Source organism: Sebastes fasciatus, chromosome 20 (genome assembly GCF_043250625.1).
Source record: "Sebastes fasciatus isolate fSebFas1 chromosome 20, fSebFas1.pri, whole genome shotgun sequence".
Taxonomy (NCBI): Eukaryota; Metazoa; Chordata; class Actinopteri; order Perciformes; family Sebastidae; genus Sebastes; species Sebastes fasciatus.
This window is the reverse complement of record NC_133814.1, coordinates 2356694-2377414: the sequence shown is the minus strand read 5'-3', so window position 1 is coordinate 2377414 and position 20721 is coordinate 2356694. Positions and strand designations below refer to the sequence as shown.

The window sequence follows — 20721 nt, the reverse complement described above, 5'->3', positions numbered from 1 at the left end:
ATAAATATATATATATATATATATATATATATATATATATATATATATATATATATAAATATATAAATATATGTATAGTATTATCTAAAAAACGATGAGAATCAATACAGTATCACAAAACATAATATTGCGATATTCGCTATATTTTTGATATTTTCTTACACCCCTTGTTGATATTGTTGTGTATGTGATTGTGTATAGGGGTTATGAATGCATTGTGTATGTTACCGTGCTGTAAAACTGCATCTCTCGTGGACCTCTGGGAGGAGGCTGAAGCTGCTTCAGGACTGTTCCATCTGGATGCTGCAAAATACCTGCAACAAATACAACAGACAGAACTGAAATTCAAGCAGTAAAGAATAATAACAGCTGACAAAGTCACCCAGTCATCTGTTCTCAACCTGAAGTACTGAAGAACAGTTACAATGAAGATTTTCACTGAGACACCTCAATTTAATGTCCGTCAGCAGTTCATTCGGAACAGAAGTAAATCATTGGAAATGGAAAAAAAAAAGAATTGTTCATTTAATCATTAACAGTTCAAACTGAGGTTAATTTTAAATATTGAATAGGGTTAAGAAAAAACCCTATAACGATTATGAATTTTTTTAATGCCAGAAACGATATATTTGCTTCATTTGAGTCTATGTAGAGGTAGAAGGAAGTTAGCGCTTTTATTGTTGTAGTCTGAGTAACGTGACATCATATCTGTTCTTCACCAAAACCAAAACAAACCAGCCGGCCGCTGCGAGGCCGAAACGACAAAACTGAAAACGTTGGAGGGTCAGCGTGGATATGACCTGCACCCTCCCATGTTAAATCCAGCGTGGTAAACACTACACATCCAGTAAAGGATGGAAACACTTTGGGTTTCACACATTGACAGGAAAAGCAGAGCTAGACATCACGGCTAAAGCTGCATGCTAACTCTGTCACGGACAGGAAACGTTATCGTATCGCGGTAACGTGGCGGTCTAGCCAGCCGTCGCTCTCATCTCCGCGGTCAAATGGGCCGACGCTACAACTGTAGAGCACCCAGATACTGACATTTCTGTTCTCTGCATTCAAACGGCCCCGATGGAGCTGACCATGGAGGTATAAAGAGAACGGAGCTGACGGGAGAGCTAGAGACCACCTTGGAGAAGTTAGAGGAAGTAGACACGTGCGACTACGTCCGTTTTTTAAAATAAGGTGTTAACAAAGGGAAATGTATATACAAAATACATATATGGAAATCAGATTGATTGGATTATATTCACCTGAAGTATAAAACATTACATGTCCCTTATGAATTAAAAAGAAAATACCACTAATCTGTGAGGGAAATGTCTTTATTCTTTGATTTTTGGGTTGCTGGAAAAATGTAATAAATAATGTCTGACAATGATCCTGATATATTTGACTTCAGGACATCTCTGACTACATACATGCTGAAAATCAAACATTCTTACTGGATTAATTTAGAGATTTTCCAAAGTAAAAGTCCCTAGAAGTGTATGACTCAATTTTTTCCCATGGTCTGGTGTTAAAAAAGTTGCAATAAATCGCAATACTTGTAGGATCACAATACTACTAAGAGGAAAATAATGAAAGAGAAAGAGCAACACGAGGGACTTTGCCCTTAATATAGATAAGCCAGTGTAATATTGTAGGTCTCCGTGAGCGGTCAATGAGAAACTCATACTCACACAACGTGTACACCACCTGACTAACATCTGATTTCTGAACATGTAGACAGGAAAAAAATTATGTGGGGCCATTTGGTATCTCAGAGTCCATTCTAAGCATTTTAAAACACGACTATACTAATCTAATTTCTTACTGAATTAGGAGTGTTTTTAGTCATGTTCACTTTAAGCACGGAGGGGTTCGGAGACTCCTGATAAATACAGTCCATATTACAAATCTGCTGATGTGACTTTATTGTAAACACAAGCCGTTATTTATTTGTACAGACCACAGCACATGCTATTATTTGAGAACAAGCCACGAGTCGACCATTACATGAAGATGTATGAGAATTACGATAAGTCAATAACTTAATTTATTCTTCATTGTTTTTTTGTTGTATGTATATAAATGTGTCTCTCTTTGTCGGCCTATTTCCAGTATAGAAAGAAAGATAGTGAGGAAAAGATGAGTGTCCTGTTACATCATCACATGCTGACCACAGCTGATTACAGATGGACTGAGTGAACCTGCAGTGGAAAGGATTAGTCTGCTCTTTAGTCTCTAGATTCTTCTAAGAACCCACAGATACAAACAAACACACACACACACACACACACACACACACACACAACACAAACACAAACACAAACACACACACACACACACACATGCAAATAGTAAACAATATACAAAACCTCTATAAACATAAAAAAATAAAGCAGCACATAAAGGAGGGGGGTGGTGGTGTGAACCCACATCTGGCCTGTGTCTGGAAGGTCATCAGTCTGAATCCTGAGACTAAGCAGGAGGCAGTCATCCCTTCACTCAGCTACTGTCAACATCAGGGCTGTGTATCGGCAACAATACGATACGTAATCGTGATACAGGGGTTATGATTCAATATATTGTAAGCAAAGCTATATATTGTGATTTTTTAAAACTTATTTTAGTTAAACTGTCATAACATAAAGAACACGTAAATACACTATTTTAGAATAGGCCAAAATAACACATTTGTACTGCCCACACTGCATGTGATTATCATAAAGTGGGCATGTCTGTAAAGGGGAGACTCGTGGGTACCAAAATAATCCATTTTCATTCACATATCTGGAGGTCAGAGGTCAAGGGACCCCTTTGAAAACGGCTATGACAGTTTTCCTCACCAAAATTTAACGCATATTTTTAGCAAAAAAACCCCAAAGGTATATGCATTTAAAGGTTTACATTGAATTGTAATTTCTGTTAATTTTGAAGATTTCAGTAATGGTGTACGATTTATTATTTTATTAACAAATAAAGATTCTGTTAATTTTTAAACATTTTTACCAAGTTGCTGGTGTACGATTTATTATTTTAATAATAAATAAAAATTCTGTTAATTTTTAAGATTTTTTACGAAGTTGCTGGTGTACGATTTATTATTTTAATAATTAATAAAACTTCTGATAATTTTGAAGATTTTTTACAAAGTTGCTGGTGTACGATTTATTATTTTAATAATAAAAACAAAATTCTGATATTTTTGAAGATTTTTTATCAAGTTGCTTGTGTACAATGTATTACTTAAAATGTAATAATAAATAAAAATTCAATTTGTATAATTAAAATAAAATGTGAATTTTTTTTGTTACATTTTGTTTTACAAAGTTAAGAAAACAATGTTTAAGTCCAGCCTGATGTTTTCTTACATATAAAAGAATGATGCATAAATGATCGGTGTATCTCTATAATCTAATACAGAACTGAATCATTTCGAAAACTGTAGCTTTCACGTTAAAAGGTTATAAAGTCCTGCCCCGCCTTCAAAAGGAAGACTTAGCATGGAGCAGCTGACAGGTAAGGACTAGGGAGTAACATAGCCGGACTTTCACCTTTGCCTTTCTGTCTTGCATCAGACCCTGTAACTACATTATGATATTACCACACACACCCACACACACACGGCTGTGACAAAGCCTCGGTATTTGACTCCCTGGTAATGAGAACGGGCTTGCAGTTCATTGCTTTGCTTCTGAGCGGTAACTCCTGTCTATGGCGAAATACCTCATACAATCCCACTTCAAAACACCCAAACTATCCCTTTAAATACAGCCAGGTAGTAGCGCATCATTGGGACAATTCCAGAGTCCTATTTACCATACTCAGAAGCACAAACTTTGCATTCTAGAGGCAGTTTGCGTTTCTACTTGGGAAATCTTCAAACCTCAATGATCACTGATAAATGTCAGTGATATACAGCAATATGTGTGCATTATGAGTGTTACATGACATGGAATTACCCATTTACTGTAAATGTGAAGTTCCCTCAACTATCCGGTAAAGAATCCCCTCTGCTTCAGTTCTGTCTCTTACAACAATGTGGAGTCATTAAAGGTCCCATATCGTACTCATTTTCAGGTACATACTTGTATTTTGTGTTTCAACTAGAACATGTTTACATGCTTTAATGTTCAAAAAACACATTATTTTCCTTGTACTGTCTGCCTGAATATACCTGTATTCACCCTGTGACATCACAAATGGACAGAAATCCAAACAGCTTGTTTCAAACGCACAATTTCTGAATACGGGCTGTGTGTATTTCTCCGTATATTGAGCATTTTTATAGTTTAACTGTATTTATAAGGCACTTAAACCTGCTTTATAATATAAATGACATGAAAATCTCACTTTTTACAATATGGGACCTTTAAGTACATAAACATGGTCTCGGTGTCCAATACAATTGACATTCATAAAAGGGGCTATTATTTCAAAAGACAAATCATGTAACTGCTTTCATAACTAAATATATCATTCCTGACATGTTGATAAACAAGAAAATATATGAATATCATAGTAAAAAAAACAAAAACAAAAATAGATAAACAATATTTGATTTCCTCTTTCCATAAAAGGTGCTTGGCTGCTTGCACCTATGACATCCATTTTAGATGGAAAGAAAGAGGAAGTTCCCGACATCCCAGCAGCCTATCACATGACATATCAGGGGTTGATAGAGTAGCTCAAAAGAGTAAAAGCATATGCATGTTGACAAAATGTCCACTACAGAGGACACATATCAATGGGCTGGGTCTCATCCTACTAGTACATGTTGTATATAATCATCTAGTCCATGTACAGTAATATCCATCCAGGATTTATTTCTTTGCACTATTTGTATTGTTTACAACTCCTGAACACGTGACTTGCATAAACACTTGAATTTTTATTTTCATTATTGTATTATTTTATGCTATTATTTATATTCTGCGTAAGTACATTGAGAGAGCTCCATAAAAAAACAGAGTTTGTATATTAAGTATATATGTATATACTTAGTGAAATAAACCGGATTCTGAGACTGTTAGCTTAGCTTAGCATAACCTCTGTAGAACCAACTTTTGCTGGACAGAGCCAGGCTAGCTCTTTCCCCCTGTTAGCCTTTATGCTAAGCTAAGCTAAGCTAAGCTAACAACCAGCTGGCTAGCCGTACAAGAACCGAAGTGTAAGAATTAAATGCTGTGATTTCTATGTGCCCCCTTTTTGTTGGCTGAGCTGTCTGTTGCTGGCGCTGCTGCTGTTGCTGCTGTTCTTGAGTTGAATTGGTGAAATTGTGTTTCTTGAGAGCACCTTGTCACAGCTCTGTCAATCCATCCTAAATAAAAATATATAAATTATATTCAATATGTATTTTTTGTTTTTACTTTTTTTTAATTTTCTAATCATTTCTTTATTTTTTCAATCGTTACTATTATAATAATAATATATATATATATTTTTATATATATATATATATATATATATATATTTATATATATATATATATATATATATAAGCCTTTTGCTAATAAAAAAAATATTTAAAAAAAAAAAAAAAGAAATCAGCATCAGAGTATTTTTACATCAAAATCCCCATCAAAGTTATTGATTGATTTATTGATTATTTATTATATATAGATAATATTTAAATATATATTTTGTATTTAAATATTTTCATTGTTTTAAATATTTTTTTATTTAAAAAAATAATAACAGTATATATTTTTTCAATTTTTATTTTTTTATTACACATATATATATATATATATATATACGCACATTACACTATGAACATATATATGCATATTACATTATATACATATATATGCACATTACACTATGCACATATAAATATATATATATAGCATTAGATGTTATTTAGGAACAGCTCCAGCTCCTGTCTCTTCCTTCTGCTCTTCTTAACTGTTTCCACCTGTTAATCGAATATTAATCGCGATCACGATTTTTGGCTTCCCACAATGAAATGAATATGACCGATTGCGATATTGACGTTTAAAATGCTCCGCTCATCTAACAACTAGAGATGAACCATCAATCAGCAGCTGGCCCGTTTGCAGTCTTGGCAAAATAACTCAGATTTGCATTTAAAGTTTCATGTTTCCTGGCAGTATAGTGACATACCCCCAGGCTCTGGGCCCTTTCTAGCTTATTAAACCTAGTTGTTTTTTTAACTGACAGGGTTGCTCCCGGATTTATGAGACCAGATCAATGAAAACCTTCCACACTTTCAGCCCTTCATGGCACATAACTGCCCATCACTACTACACATTTAAACACAGACCTATAGACTGGAGGCCTGGGGAAACAGAGCAGTGGGAGGAGGAGTGAGCAGGATCATTTTCAGTCAGCAACAGTACAAGCTCAACAGGATTCCAGTGCTTGTTCTACAACTGTCGTGGAAACTTTAAAGACACTGCTGGCTCAGTCTCAGTAGGCTACTGTGTCGATACTACTTTCCCTGCCTGTTAGTTGGAACGTGTGGCCTGTGTTAATGATTGCTCACTGCCCAAGGAAGGGCTAAGGTAAGATCATTCCACATTACTGTCAAATACACTGTATCACTGCTTCTCTGAATGCCTCTTTCTACTAGCATTTGGGGATGGACACAGCAGACAGAGATGAGACAGAACTATTCAACAAAATATTAAAGACACAGACACCTTCCCAACATTGCACAGAGTATTCAGATTACATTATTGATATGGTTTATAAGTTTGATTCTCTATCAACTAAGTGCACATGGCACTAACTTAGTGTTTTTGCTTGATTTCTGTTCAGCAAACAGAAACAACCAGGGCTCGACAGTAAGGGTTGCCATTGGCAACCATTTTGAGAAATTGGCAATTATGCTGCAAAGTATGAACAACATACATGACATATATACATGTCTCATTTCCTTATTAAGCTGACGTAATAACTGCATAGTGTCTTAATTACACAAAATATAAGGTGACTAAAAAATGGCTCTACATTTTCAGTTTTGGCAACCAAAAGCTGATGCCTGGTTGCTTTTAGTTAGTGTCGAGCCCTGCTGTCATTTGTCATATTCCATTTGGAATATTTTGGTAAAAAGACTGACATTATTTTAATTTATCGATTAATAGTTTAGTTTATAGAATGTCACATATACAGTGAAAAATTCCCATCTGAGAGGCCAGGGTTATGTTTTTGCAATTGTCTTGTTTCGCCTGACAGACAGTCCACAACCAAATATATTCAGTTTACAGCAGGGCTCAACAATAAGAATTAACCGATTGCCCGGGGCAAGTAAAATGTCACGTCGGGGCTAGTAATTCTATCAAACACAGAATTGTTTCTGCAGCAGATGATGGAAGTAGCTTAGGAGTGAGCCATCTCGCTTCCATCTCAATAAATAAACATGTAGATTAAACATGACAATTATTTTTAGTCTTTATTGTTATTTGATAACCGCTAATAAAGAAAACAATTTGTATGGGGGCAAGCAAAAATTAGTAGATTTCTGAACCGACCAGGCAAAGGAAAAAAAAACCCATTAATGTTGAACCCTGTTTAAAGTGATATAAAGACAACAAATCTTCACACTGGAACCAGAGAATGTATGGTGATATGCAATATGTAGTACTGACAGCTAGCGTCTTAAATGGGTACAAAAGTCCAAATTCAAAACATTGGAGCCTGTGCATGACACGTAGCTAAGGTCGCTAGTTAGCTAGTGCTGGTGCCGTATATTGTGCGAGACGAGAGATGTAGTTCACTGAGCGGTTTCACACTAAATTAAATGATACTACGACAAACTGTCACTCTATTGCCTTGCAAAATTATCTTTTAATTTGACAAACATCATAATGTGTGATTCATGGAGCATCTCAAACTGGATCAAAAAAATATTTATCTCTCCGTTGACTACTGTTAATATTTTTTTCCGAAATATGGTCCCATGGTCGTCTACCGAAAGGGGCGGGACTTCACCTCTCTATTGCCTTTTAAAGGTCCCATATCGTGCTCATTTTCAGGTTCAAACTTGTATTTTGTGTTTCTACTAGAACATGTTTACATGCTGTAATGTTCAAAAAAAACTTTATTTTCCTCATACTGTCTGCCTGAATAGACCTGTATTCACCCTCTGTCTGAAACGCTCCGTTTTAGTGCATTTCAACGGAATTGCAACGGAATTGCGTTGCTAGGCAACAGTTTGGGTCCATGTTTACTTCCTATCAGCTGATGTTATTTACATACACTGCAATAGGAAATAAACTGGGACACATTTAGAATGTTTATATTTAAAACCATGTAATGGTCTAAATATTGTATATTTGTGATATCACAAATGGACAGAAATCCTAGCGGCTTGTCTCAAACGCACAATTTCTGTATACAAGCTGTGTGTATTTCTCCGTATATTGAGCGTTTTGATAGTTTCACAGTATTTATACAGCACTTAAATCTGCTTTATAATATAAAAGACATGAAAATCTCACTTCTTACAATATGGGACCTTTAAGTTCTGCTCCATATGACTTATTACCAACTAACCCACAAAGCAAAATCACATTCTGACTGACGGACACTTAACTGAAGCTAGATAGATAGATAGATAGATAGATAGATAGATAGATAGATAGATAGATAGATAGAAGCTGGTGTACCGTCTGTAGTGTCACAAAGAACTTATGAAGTTATAACTGATTATGAGCTTTATTAGCTGAGACTGAAACTGAAGCTTGTATATCATAATGATTACAGACGGGAAGAAACTTTTGTTTAGAGCCCTGGTAAGCCCGTAGTTCAACACAGTGAACACAGATGAAACAAATGGAAAGAAAGTAAATGTTGGATCACACCAAAGAAAACAATGTGTACACTACATCGAAATGGCTCAGGTTGAACAGGAACAGTTCAGCCAACAAAAAAAAACTTGTGGATAAACAGGTTTGCCCTGGCTGACTGCAGGCCACATCAGAGCACTGTTGAGAATGCCTACCCCACAACATAAAGATGCATCTTCATCAAGGTAAACTGACTGACCAGCACTGAGAGGTACTGGAACTACCACCAGCTGCTGACCGTGTCACGCACAATCAATTCAGCTCAGCACCTCACCTGAAAACACACAGTGGAGGCTTTAATAATGGCAGGTGTCCTTTGTACATGATTGTGAGTGTGAGACCATGGAGCAGAGATATCATGGTTACAAATCCACAAATGATCTCAGATCAGATTTAGTGCAGGGACCCAAATGTTAAGTTGTAATTGGTCTAGATAACAGAGTGAGAAAAATAATCAAATTCATTCCCACAAGTGCACAAATCCGAACTTGTATGTATGCTGCTTCCTCATGTATGACACACACAAAAAATACCAAATTTATATGACAAATTCTCTTAATTTACTGCTCTTGTTGACAGCAATCATACCTGGTAGAGCTATGGCATTTTGTCTTCCACAAATATCATCTTTCACTTCTAGGTCAAATGAACCTTTTTGGTTGGTTATTTATAGGCCGAATTTTCCTCTGAACCAATTCATAATGTTTCGGGTCACATACAGGTGTGACAAGGAACATACAGTTTCCAGGTCTTAATAAGAAAAAAAAAAGTTGATTAAGGAAGTGATGTTTAGTGACAGCAGTTCTAACGGCAGTTTACTCACCCACTGTGTCCACTCCAAACTTGTGCCCCGCCACCTGGTGTGACAGCGGGACGCAGCCGTTCAGGTGAGCCGGGCCTTGTGGACCCAGCGGCCGCTGACCGCACTTCTCTTTGGCGGGGTGACCGCCGGAGAGCCGCGGGGTCAGGCTAACCCCAACAGCGCCTGAACCGGGGGTCAGTTCCAGTCTTCCGAGAGCCAGAGAGGACTCCATCATCACTTGACGCTGAGTTGTTGACATTTACAAAAAATATATATATTTATATATATATATTAAAAAAAAAAATAGGTTGAAAAGCACAAAGTCCAAGAAAAAAATAAAATAAAAAAGTAAACGCTGTGACTATGGATTCACATGCTGTTATTACGTAATAAGCACATATTAGAGCCCCGCACACAGACTGGTAGGGCGTGAGGTGGAGAAGCCCTCATGGAAACGGTCCAGTCCAGACGGAACCAGCACAGCAGCTTCGGTCCTGTTCGCCGTGTTCGACCGCCGACAACCACCAGCTCATGGACGGACTGCCGTAACCCCTGCGGTGTCCGCTGCTGAAACAGGGCTCCCGAAGCAGCGCTAATTCAATGATTTTCATATCTTATACAGAAGCATAAATACATCCTGGCCACATCCCACTTCCCTTCACTGTCAAACGCAACAGAACCGAGCGCGACTTCCGCTCGTCGCTTCCAAAATAAAACGAATGGAGACGTATCGATGCTGTAGTGTGCTACGTTAATAATAAAGGCAGAGATCTCTGTTGTTAACAAAAAGCCGGCTGTCGTTCCATCCGAGCGTTACGTCTCTGTCTGACCCCAAACGTCGTTATTCAAAGTCAAAGCACCTTTATTGTGAAGGCAAAGTCACCCAACTTCCGGTCTTATCTTCATCAACTTCAGCTAGCCTGACTCAGCCAGCTCCACTTCCTTGCTTCAGAGAGGTAAATACTGTTGTCTCTCAGTAATGGTGATGTTACGACACACTCAAGAGCGATATCCAGTTCCCGTCAGCAAACAGAGAAGCAGGCAAATGGATAGCGGAGACAATAAAGTGTATAAATTGCATAAAGCGGATATTCAGTCCTGGTTTTGATTGCTAAGTCATCGATAGTGTCCATAAGGCTGCTGAGCGAGTCCTTCCTTCCTTCCTCGCGTCACAACTCAGCAGACCAGAGGGACATCACACCCTCCAGACGAAGGCCTATCCGATGAAGATGAGCACAGAATCGATGCATTGTCGTCCTAAAATCCATGTTATTAAAAAAGGGTCTGTAGAGTTGTCCTCTGCTAGAGATATCCAGGTCAGTGTAGGCGGCTACCTTTCTACGTAATGAACAGCCACAGCGCCCAAAGCCTCCCACTCGTTTGCGACACTTTCCATTACTGTCGTAAAAACATATACCTTTAAGCGGCGGCAGCAGCTGCAGCAGCAGTCGTGCCGGTCGGTCGTGCCCGATTTGCATTTGAAATAGATCTTTCTAGGTATTTGTTTATCTGCTGTGCCTCGATCCCTCTCATTACTGATACTTCTCTTTACTATGTGACTAAATAAAGAGGCTACACAAAACGACAGTATGAACTATAAAAGTAGACTAATGCACTGTTATTAGGCTACTATTAAAGCTGCAGTAGGCAAGATTGGAGCAAATATGATTAAAATGGTGATTTTTTTTTTAAAGGTCCCCTAGTGTTGAAAAATGCATGATAGCATTGCAGCAATGGGAGCTTTCTATATGCTATCACTCCTTTTTTCATCCCTCCATCATTATAGTTTTCCATTCATTTTACACATCCAGTATAAAAGAGGGTCACCAACACAGAATATCATGAAGTCATATATCATTGTAAAGCGACTATGATCTATCCATTAGTCACATTGACATGACACTGAGGTCACTAAATTTGACCTCTAATGCTGCAAATGGGGCAATTCTGAATGCCCTTATACCTATCTTCATATTAATCTGATGTGGATAGTTCCAGCATAAAGAGCACAAAAATAGCTTTAAAATTATATATTACATGACTAACAACAATAACAACATGTTCTTATCAGAATAAACGTAACTTTGTGCAGTTTGTATCTGATAGAATGTTCAGAACTCTGCATTAAATTCTGTTATTGGGGCAGTTTTAAATGGCTTTCTAAGCTGCAGAAACACAAAATAATACAATCACTTAAAAAAAACTGTACTAAGAAATGAATACTCTACCAGGTTTATTCATTATTTTATATTTCTATTATATTATGTTAAATCTTCTTAGCTGTCTGCCTGTGGTTTGTCCTTGCTTTAAACACTTTATTTGAAGTGTGGTGTGCTTCATGACCCTTCAATAATAAATCTGCTAGAATCAAAGACAACCCTTTCTTACAATGAAACCCTAGTGTTAATGGATAACAGTAGTAGTAGAAGTAGTAGTTCCCAGATAAAATGTGTGACAAAACAACTGAAATGTAATTTTATTGAAATACAGCAGTGCACAAAGTAATGGAATGTACGTGATATAAATTATCTGACATCAAATTATCCCCCCTGAGAAATCCTATGAGATTTAGAGCCTTCTCTACCATAATTCCAGATAGGTCCATGTCCCTAATTGCACTGACAATTACACTTATCTGTTAGAAAGTTCATGCTATCACTCTTATTGGCCTAAAGTCCCATAAACACACATACTGGGTTCAGTAAACAGATAGCAGCTCTGTTTATAGTGAAATTAAGTGCCGTCCAGTCTGTTCTCTTTCTCATAACAACATAATTATAGTGTTTATGCTGTAGGCCTACATCTGCCTTACATAATGTACAAATGGCAGTATTACTACTCTGATTTGGCACATGATTTCTGTCTGTATTCTATAATAAATTGAATGTGAATCACACACAGACAGACAGTCGTAGCAGTCTTTTACAACATTTCTTTACAGAATGGTATTCACATATTGACATATATGTAATTGATTATCAATGGAACTATGAGGATACACTGATAAATTACGCCTTGCTAGTTTTACACTGACTCTACAGTACTGTAGTTACAGTCGTTTATCGTTTATGCATGTCATATTAATCTGTTTTTGTTATATTGGGGATCTTCATTCATAGGATCTTTCACTTAAAATTACTTTAAAGGTCCCATATTGTAAAAAGTGAGATTTTCATGTCTTTTATATTATAAAGCAGGTATAAGTGCTATATAAATACTGGTAAACTATCAAAACGCTCAATATACGGAGAAACACACACAGCTGGTATTCAGAAATTGTGCGTTTGAGACAAGCTGTTAGGATTTCTGTCCATTTGTGATGTCACAAATATACAATATTCAGACCATTACACGGTTTTAAACGTAAACATCCTGAATGTATCCCAGTTTATTTCCTTTTGCAGTGTATGTAAATAACGTCAGCTGACAGGAAGTAAACATGGACCCAAGTTGTTGCCTAGCAACGCAATTCCGTTGCAATTCCGTTGAAATGCACTAAAACAGAGTTTTTCTGATGGAGGGTAAATACAAGTATATTCAGGCAGACAGTACGAGGAAAATAAAGTGTTTTTTGAACATTACATGTGTGGCAGCTGCCAATTCTCTGGTGTTTGCTGTTGTTTCCCTTTTCCCTGGTGTTTTTTTGGTTGAGTTGCTGAGTGATTAGAGGGTTATTCAGTTCACCTGTTGCGCAGGATGTGGGGACTGGCTCTTAAATGATAGTTGAGAGCAGCTTGGTGCAGTCCCCTCTTGGCCAATCAGGGTGTAACGATGCCCTTTCTGTAGGGCTTAAAAGAGGAGGGAAACTGCACACCCAGTGTCATTCTGATCTCTCCTTCACTCAATGCAACATGTGTTATCAGCTTTACCAGAAACTCTGGTCTGTTTTGGGCCCTTTTGGGATTCTGTGATCTTTGTGTTTTGTTTGTTGAGAGTGTTGACTCCTAGTTGGGGAAACAAGTTAAGTGCCAACCAATTAGGTTACCTGCACTGGGACGATTAGGTGCTATTTGTGCAACAGCTGGCTTGCCTTACGATAGCCTAACGCCTGCAGGCTGTATTTTTGTATTCTATTCATTTGTTGATTTTCAATGAAACCCTTTATACCCATTTCTTTTAGTGTATTTTATTTGGGAAAACTTTAAAGGAGGGTAAAAGGAAAAACACAAACCAATATTTCAGTTTCCTTAATTGTTTGTTAATATAGAGGCATTTGTTCATTAGCGAAGAGGCATTTGTTCATTATTATTATTAAGAAGGCATTTTATTTTATATTATTATGTGGATGGGAACTGTTTTTCAGTCTTCTGACTGAACAACTAAAGTCTGGGGAACTCAGTACCGCCACATAATTGGCAACCACGAAGGGACCCGAACCCTCAATCTTCTGATATCTATTTAGCAAGTGTATTTGAGTGTTTATTTCTGAAATGTGTATTTGGAGTGTGGCTTGACTATTAGTCCAAATAATTACTAGTGACTATCCATCATGTCTTGGGAAGATCCAGACATTACAATGACCGCATTTGAACCGTCGCTTGCGGAATTGGAATCCGAGCTTTCTCTAAATGTTAGCTTGGATATGCCTGTAGTTGGGCAGGAGGTGCACTTACGGGATGATGATGATGATGATGATGATGAAGAGGGATGGGTAGATGCTCCAGTAGAACCACAATTGTCTGTGGACACTCATCCTCTTTTGGCTTTAGAGGGCTTATTACTTCTGCCTTCATCCCCAGTTCCTGTAGCTCCTCCCACCCAGGAACACTCAGATTCGGATTTAGTCATTTTTGCTAATGCTGTAGAGTCGATGAAACTTGTGTTTAAAAATACAGTGGATTGGCAACGTGAGTGGCTGTCAAACATTTCAAAGGGCATACCCATCGATAAAGCTCTAAAAATGTGTACTACTCTCATAACAAATGTGGTGGAGAAAACAAGTAACCATTTGCTCGCAGAAGTAAGGGATTTTGGTTCAAAGTGCATAAATGCCATTCAGTGGAATGCACAACAAACACAGTCTGAGTTCCAAGAGTCCCTGATTACTGACCGTCAAAACTTGATGACCTCCATTACATCCGCGGTCACTGAAAACAAGGATGTACAACTTCTGGTGACCGAGGTGCATACATTGCGACAGCAGATGGGTTCAGTGCAGGCTACCCTTGAGTCTCTTGTGCGTCAACAGTGTGCACTCAATTCTCAGGTCAATTCAATACATAAGCGAGAGGAATGGGTCCTTAAAGAAGCAGTCACACCTGTTGCAGTTTCGTCTCAAGCACACACATATCCTGTTTCTCCAGTTGTTAAAAATGTGGTTTTGTTGCCTACCTCCGCACCTGTGGGAGTTCCTTCAGATTGCTCAGGAGCTGCTGCTCCTAAGGGTGAAATTTTCCAGGATGATGGTTGTAGAGTGACTGATGGCAAACTTCCAATTAAGATGTTTTTCCCTTGCTATGGCGGTCCTCAGGATGAGAAAGATCCTTTGGTGTATTTGCAAAGATGCAGTGACTTCCTGTCTCTGAAACCACTTACCCATGGTGAGATCCTAGCGACCATGAGAAGTGTATTGCATGGTTCTGCACGTGATTGGTGGGAGACTGTTAGGGAGAAAATCCATTCATGGGAGGAATTTCAGAGAGCTTTCCTATCATCTTTTCTTCCCGAGGACTATGTTGATGTTCTGGAAGAACAGATTCGAACCAGGGTGCAAGGAAGAAATGAGTCACTACGAGACTTTGTTTTCTCCTTTCAAGCACTTATCAAACGTTGGCACTCTTCGGCCACAGATGATGAGATTTTAAAAAGAATATTGAAGGCTATGAATCCCTTTCTGGCATGTCAGCTCCATGGTCGGGTTACCTCCATAGATGAGATGATCCGCATTGGGAGTCAAATAGATGTAGATTATGAAAACCAGAAAAGGTACAGGAGAACTCTGAACGAATCTCACAAAGCTAATGGTACAACTGAAAAGAAGGTTATAAAGAGACCTGAAATGGTTTTGTGTTGGCGTTGCCATGGTGAGCATGCACCAGGGTTCTGCCCTCAGTTTCATGTCTTCCCAGGTAGCTTAAAATACAGTGGACAGCAAAAGTCAGAGTCAAAACAGACTTCAGAGTCCAGTAAAAAAGGTTCCATGGCTACTGTTGCTAGTCAGCCTGCAGCCAAGAACCGCCAGAAGCAAAAGTCTACTAGTGTGGTGGGATCTCCATCTCACCCGCCCACTAGTCTAAAACAGTTGGTTGTGCCCATCACGGTACGTCAGCGTCATGGGAAAGCGCTTGTGGACACAGGTGCTACCTACACTTTATTGCATGTGAGTCTGTGGAATAAGATCAAAGGCCCCAATGAGTCCCTTGTATCATGGCAGGGTGGACCAATGTATCTTGCGAATGGCCAGCAAGCAAATCCTATTGGATGTAAAGTGCTGGAGTTCAGCATGCATGGTAACAGTTGGTTCGTACCTACCGCAGTACTGGATGCAGATGTGTTGGTGTATCCATTAGTTCTTGGTTTAGATTTTATGAGCATGAGTGGGCTCCAGGTCAACGTCCGGGACAAGGTATACTCTTTTGCTGGTGATGACACCACCAGGGTTTTCCCTTTCCAGCCTGTCCTGTGCCCTAGCGATGGTTGGGGTGTTCTGAGTGTGAGCAGTGTTGCTTTGTATACTACCTTACCACCTACATTACCGCTCTTGCCTGCTGTTAGTGATGACTGGTGTAACCTAGCTTGTATTCCTAAAGGTGATGACTTACTCAGTCTGCTCCATACTGCTGTTGCAGACAGTGGTTTAACAGGGAGGGAGGCTGAGGAATTGTACCAACTCTTGCTAAACAACCCGCGGGTCTGCACCACCACTTTAGGCCGTACCTCTGTGCTGAAACATAAAATCAAATTAAACAGTGATGTTGTGGTTACCCAGCGCCCCTATCGATTACCCCTACAAAAGCGGAAGATGGTTAAGGAGCAGATCGAAGAGATGCTTCAACAGGGTATCATTGTACCTTCCCATTCACCCTGGGCATCCCCGATTGTAGTGGTGCCTAGAAAAGATGGTGGAACACCCCGATTTTGTGTTGATCTCCGCCGTGTTAATGAACGTAGCGAGGGAGATGCCTATCCTCTACCAACGATTTCTGAGATACTTGAATCTCTGGCAGGTTCAGCTGCGTTCACCACCTTAGATCTCAACAGTGGTTATTGGCAGGTAGAAATGGACCCGGAAAGCCAGCACCTCACGGCATTCGTCACATGTTTTGGATTATTCCATTTTCGGGTTATGCCTTTCGGCTTGAAGGGAGCTCCAGCTACCTTCCAAAGGCTGATGACTCAAGTGCTGAGGAGCTGCCTAGGAGAGTGCTGTATGGTGTACTTGGATGACATCATAATCTATTCCAAAGACGTCCAGAATCACTTTCATGACGTCCAGCGAGTGTTTGATTGCCTCCAGCAGGCTGGCCTTACACTCAATATTAAGAAATGCCACTTCTGTTGTCCCGAGCTTAAATTCTTGGGTCATGTAGTGAGCAAGGAGGGAGTGCGAGCAGATCCAGCAAAGACAGAAGCACTTTGTGACTACCCTGTGCCTAGAAACCTCAAGGAAGTTCAAAGGTTTTTGGGTCTGGCTGGATGGTATCACCGTTATGTCCCTAACTTTTCAATGATTGCAGAGCCCCTTAATGCGTTGAAAAGGAAAGGAGTCGTGTTTAAGTGGTCAGAGGAGTGTCAGAAGGCATTTCAATGTCTTAAAGACCATCTGACCTCTCCTCCTGTCCTTGGTCACCCTGATATGTGTAACACATTTGTCGTCTACACCGATGCAAGTTCTACGGGTCTAGGGGCAGTTTTGGCTCAGAGATCGAACACTTCCTCTAGAGAAGAGGTTATCGCTTATGGCAGCCGCTCTCTAACAAGGTCAGAGCAAAATTACTCCACGACAGAACGGGAATGTCTGGCTGTGGTGTGGAGTCTGGGGAAATGGAGACACTATCTGGAAGGGAAACCTTTCGTTGTTGTCACTGACCACTCTTCGTTGTTGTGGGTCTTTAACACCAATAAAGCTAGCTCCAGGCTTATACGCTGGGCACTGCGTCTGCAGGAATTTTTTTTTACGATTGAATATCGTAAGGGTAAGTTGAACAACGCACCGGATGCTCTGTCGCGGGCCACTGGTCCGGCCTCCCTTGCATTGTACACTCGTTCCCTGACATGGGATGAGAAGTTTGTACCTTTTCCTCTGACTGATGAGGATGTCTGGAAAGCCCAGAGGAGTGATCCAGACATCCAGAAAATATATCAGGCACTGCTCACTGATGACAAACCTGGCGGTGAAGCAGACTCCGGTTTTGTCATTTTGGAGGATACGGTTTACAGGAAAACCAAACATCTTGACCGTGGTGACCTATACCAGGTATATGTTCCACAGTCACTTCGTCCAGTCGTCTTGCATGCATACCACGATAACCCTTTGAGTGGTCATTTTGGACGATATAAGACCCAGCAAAGGATTCGTGAAGTTGCATACTGGCCGAAAATATGGACAGATGTCGCAGAATATGTAAGATCTTGTACTATTTGTCAGAAATATAAACCTGAGTCCAGGAAGCCTGCTGGCTTGCTCCAGCAGACAAAGGTAACGGAGCCATGGGAAATGCTTGGTTTGGACCTCATGGGCCCTCTGCCTCGTAGTTCCCTGGGAAACACCCAATTACTTGTTGTGGTAGATTATTATAGTCGTTGGGTTGAGTTGTTCCCTTTATGTAATGCTACTGCTTCCACAATCAGCAAATGTCTGCGGAAGGACATCTTTACACGTTGGGGTGTCCCAAAACATGTCTTATCAGATCGGGGACCTCAGTTCACATCAGAGGTTTTCAAAGAGTTGTGTGATAGCTGGGGGGTTGTCCATAAACTCACAACTGCCTATCATCCACAGACTAACATGACTGAGCGTATTAACCGCTCACTAAAAAGCATGATAGCTTCGTATGTTGGAGAGAAGCATAAGAGTTGGGATCGTTTCATACCGGAGTTGCGTTTTGCCCTGAACTCCGCAGTCAATGAAGCCACCGGCTTTTCCCCAGCTGAGTTGCTGCTTAGAGGATCTTTGAAGGGACCTTTTGCCAGAGCTTTTGAGCCCTCTTCTCAGGTCCCACGTGCGCTGAAAAATGTCCAAGCTCTGGTAGAGTCCAATCTGGCACAGGCAAAAAGGAAACAGGCTCATACCTATAACAAAAACAGGCGACATGTCACATATGAAATGAAGGATAGGGTCTGGATGAAAGCCCATCCTGTCTCCAAGGCTTCCAAAAATTACACAGCTAAACTGGCCCCACGATGGATTGGTCCGTACCGCGTTGTTGAGCAGGTAGGCCCTGTGAATTACAGGATTGTGCGTGAGGACACCGGAAAGGATCTAAGGGTGGTTAATGTGTGTGATTTGAAGGAGTGTCGCCCAACCTCTGTTGAAGTGGAGGCTCAGGAGAGAGAGGCGGTCATGCGCATTTTTCTGGACAGTGACACTAGTGATGAGGATGAATTTATGGGTTTTTTGTGACATTGTATTAAAGGTAAATAACTGTCTAAAGGATGTGTGTAAAACACCTTGGAGGCAGTGTTTATTATATGGGGGAGGGAGTGTGGCAGCTGCCAATTCTCTGGTGTTTGCTGTTGTTTCCCTTTTCCCTGGTGTTTTTTTGGTTGAGTTGCTGAGTGATTAGAGGGTTATTCAGTTCACCTGTTGCGCAGGGTGTGGGGACTGGCTCTTAAATGATAGTTGAGAGCAGCTTGGTGCATTCCCCTCTTGGCCAATCAGGGTGTAACGACGCCCTTTCTGTAGGGCTTAAAAGAGGAGGGAAACTGCACACCCAGTGTCATTCTGATCTCTCCTTCACTCAATGCAACATGTGTTATCAGCTTTACCGGAAACTCTGGTCTGTTTTGGGCCCTTTTGGGATTCTGTGATCTTTGTGTTTTGTTTGTTGAGAGTGTTGACTCCTAGTTGGGGAAACAAGTTAAGTGCCAACCAATTAGGTTACCTGCACTGGGACGATTAGGTGCTATTTGTGCAACAGCTGGCTTGCCTTACGATAGCCTAACGCCTGCAGGCTGTATTTTTGTATTCTATTCATTTGTTGATTTTCAATGAAACCCTTTATACCCATTTCTTTTAGTGTATTTTATTTGGGAAAACTTTAAAGGAGGGTAAAAGGAAAAACACAAACCAATATTTCAGTTTCCTTAATTGTTTGTTAATATAGAGGCATTTGTTCATTAGCGAAGAGGCATTTGTTCATTATTATTATTAAGAAGGCATTCTATTTTATATTATTATGTGGATGGGAACTGTTTTTCAGTCTTCTGACTGAACAACTAAAGTCTGGGGAACTCAGTACCGCCACACATGCATGTAAACATGCTCTAATAGAAACACAAAATACATGAACCTGAAAATGAGCACAATATGGGACCTTTTAAAGGCTGATGACTTATTAAACTACTGCAAGATACAATCTTTTCTCTACATCATGTAAGGAATAACAGGAAAGGTGAGGTGTGCATGTGAATCCATCATCATGACTAGGAGATTTCTGTAGAATTTGTCTCCCTTTCTTTGGTCGTATATACACATCTGTGATTGATAGCTGATCTGTGCAGGGTGGATGAACGGATATTTGTGCAAATCCTGGAAAGGATTATTAGTTTTTTGTGAGTATCTGAAAACTCTTGTTTCAGATTTTGAGGCTTGTGGATACCATCATCCCTTAATGCTGGCTGTAGACAGGGATGTAGCACTGGAGTGATACACTCCCTCTTTTAGGAGCTCCAGAAAAACAGTCAACTTTGACTGACTCATTATTAGTTTCAGGCATCATGGAAACAGTTCTAATCTTCATAAACAGCCCCACCTGTTGGAAGACAAGCAAAATTGCACTTAGATGCTACACATCTTCTCTCCAGATTTATTTCAAAGTCCTTTCATTGCTCCTTAAAGGAGCAATATGTAGACCTATTGTAAAATACGTACTGTTGTCCAAATTCAAACCATTGGAGCCGTGGCCCATCAGCTCCTCCGGTGTGACTGATAGCAGTAAGCGTGTGTTAGCATCA

At 39.7% G+C, this 20721-nt stretch overlaps 2 protein-coding genes across 4 annotated transcripts in view; one reads left to right on the top strand and one right to left on the bottom strand.

The window, feature by feature from the left end:
- The window catches only part of ipmkb (inositol polyphosphate multikinase b), a 34997-nt gene extending 24017 nt beyond the window's left edge, over positions 1-10980 (bottom strand). For all 3 annotated transcript variants that reach the window (XM_074619853.1, XM_074619854.1, XM_074619855.1), the window contains exons 1-2: positions 9628-10980; positions 229-314 (exon numbers count right to left, since the gene is read on the bottom strand). In XM_074619853.1, coding sequence (XP_074475954.1) covers positions 229-314; positions 9628-9865 — 324 coding nt within the window. In that variant the 5' untranslated portion in view covers positions 9866-10980. The remainder of the gene's footprint in view (positions 1-228; positions 315-9627) is intronic.
- The window catches only part of LOC141758428 (V-type proton ATPase 116 kDa subunit a 1-like), a 112136-nt gene extending 98420 nt beyond the window's left edge, over positions 1-13716 (top strand). The window contains exon 23 of the transcript XR_012591875.1: positions 12804-13716. The gene's annotated coding sequence lies outside the window, so the exon portion shown is untranslated. The remainder of the gene's footprint in view (positions 1-12803) is intronic.
- Positions 13717-20721: the final 7005 nt, after the last annotated feature.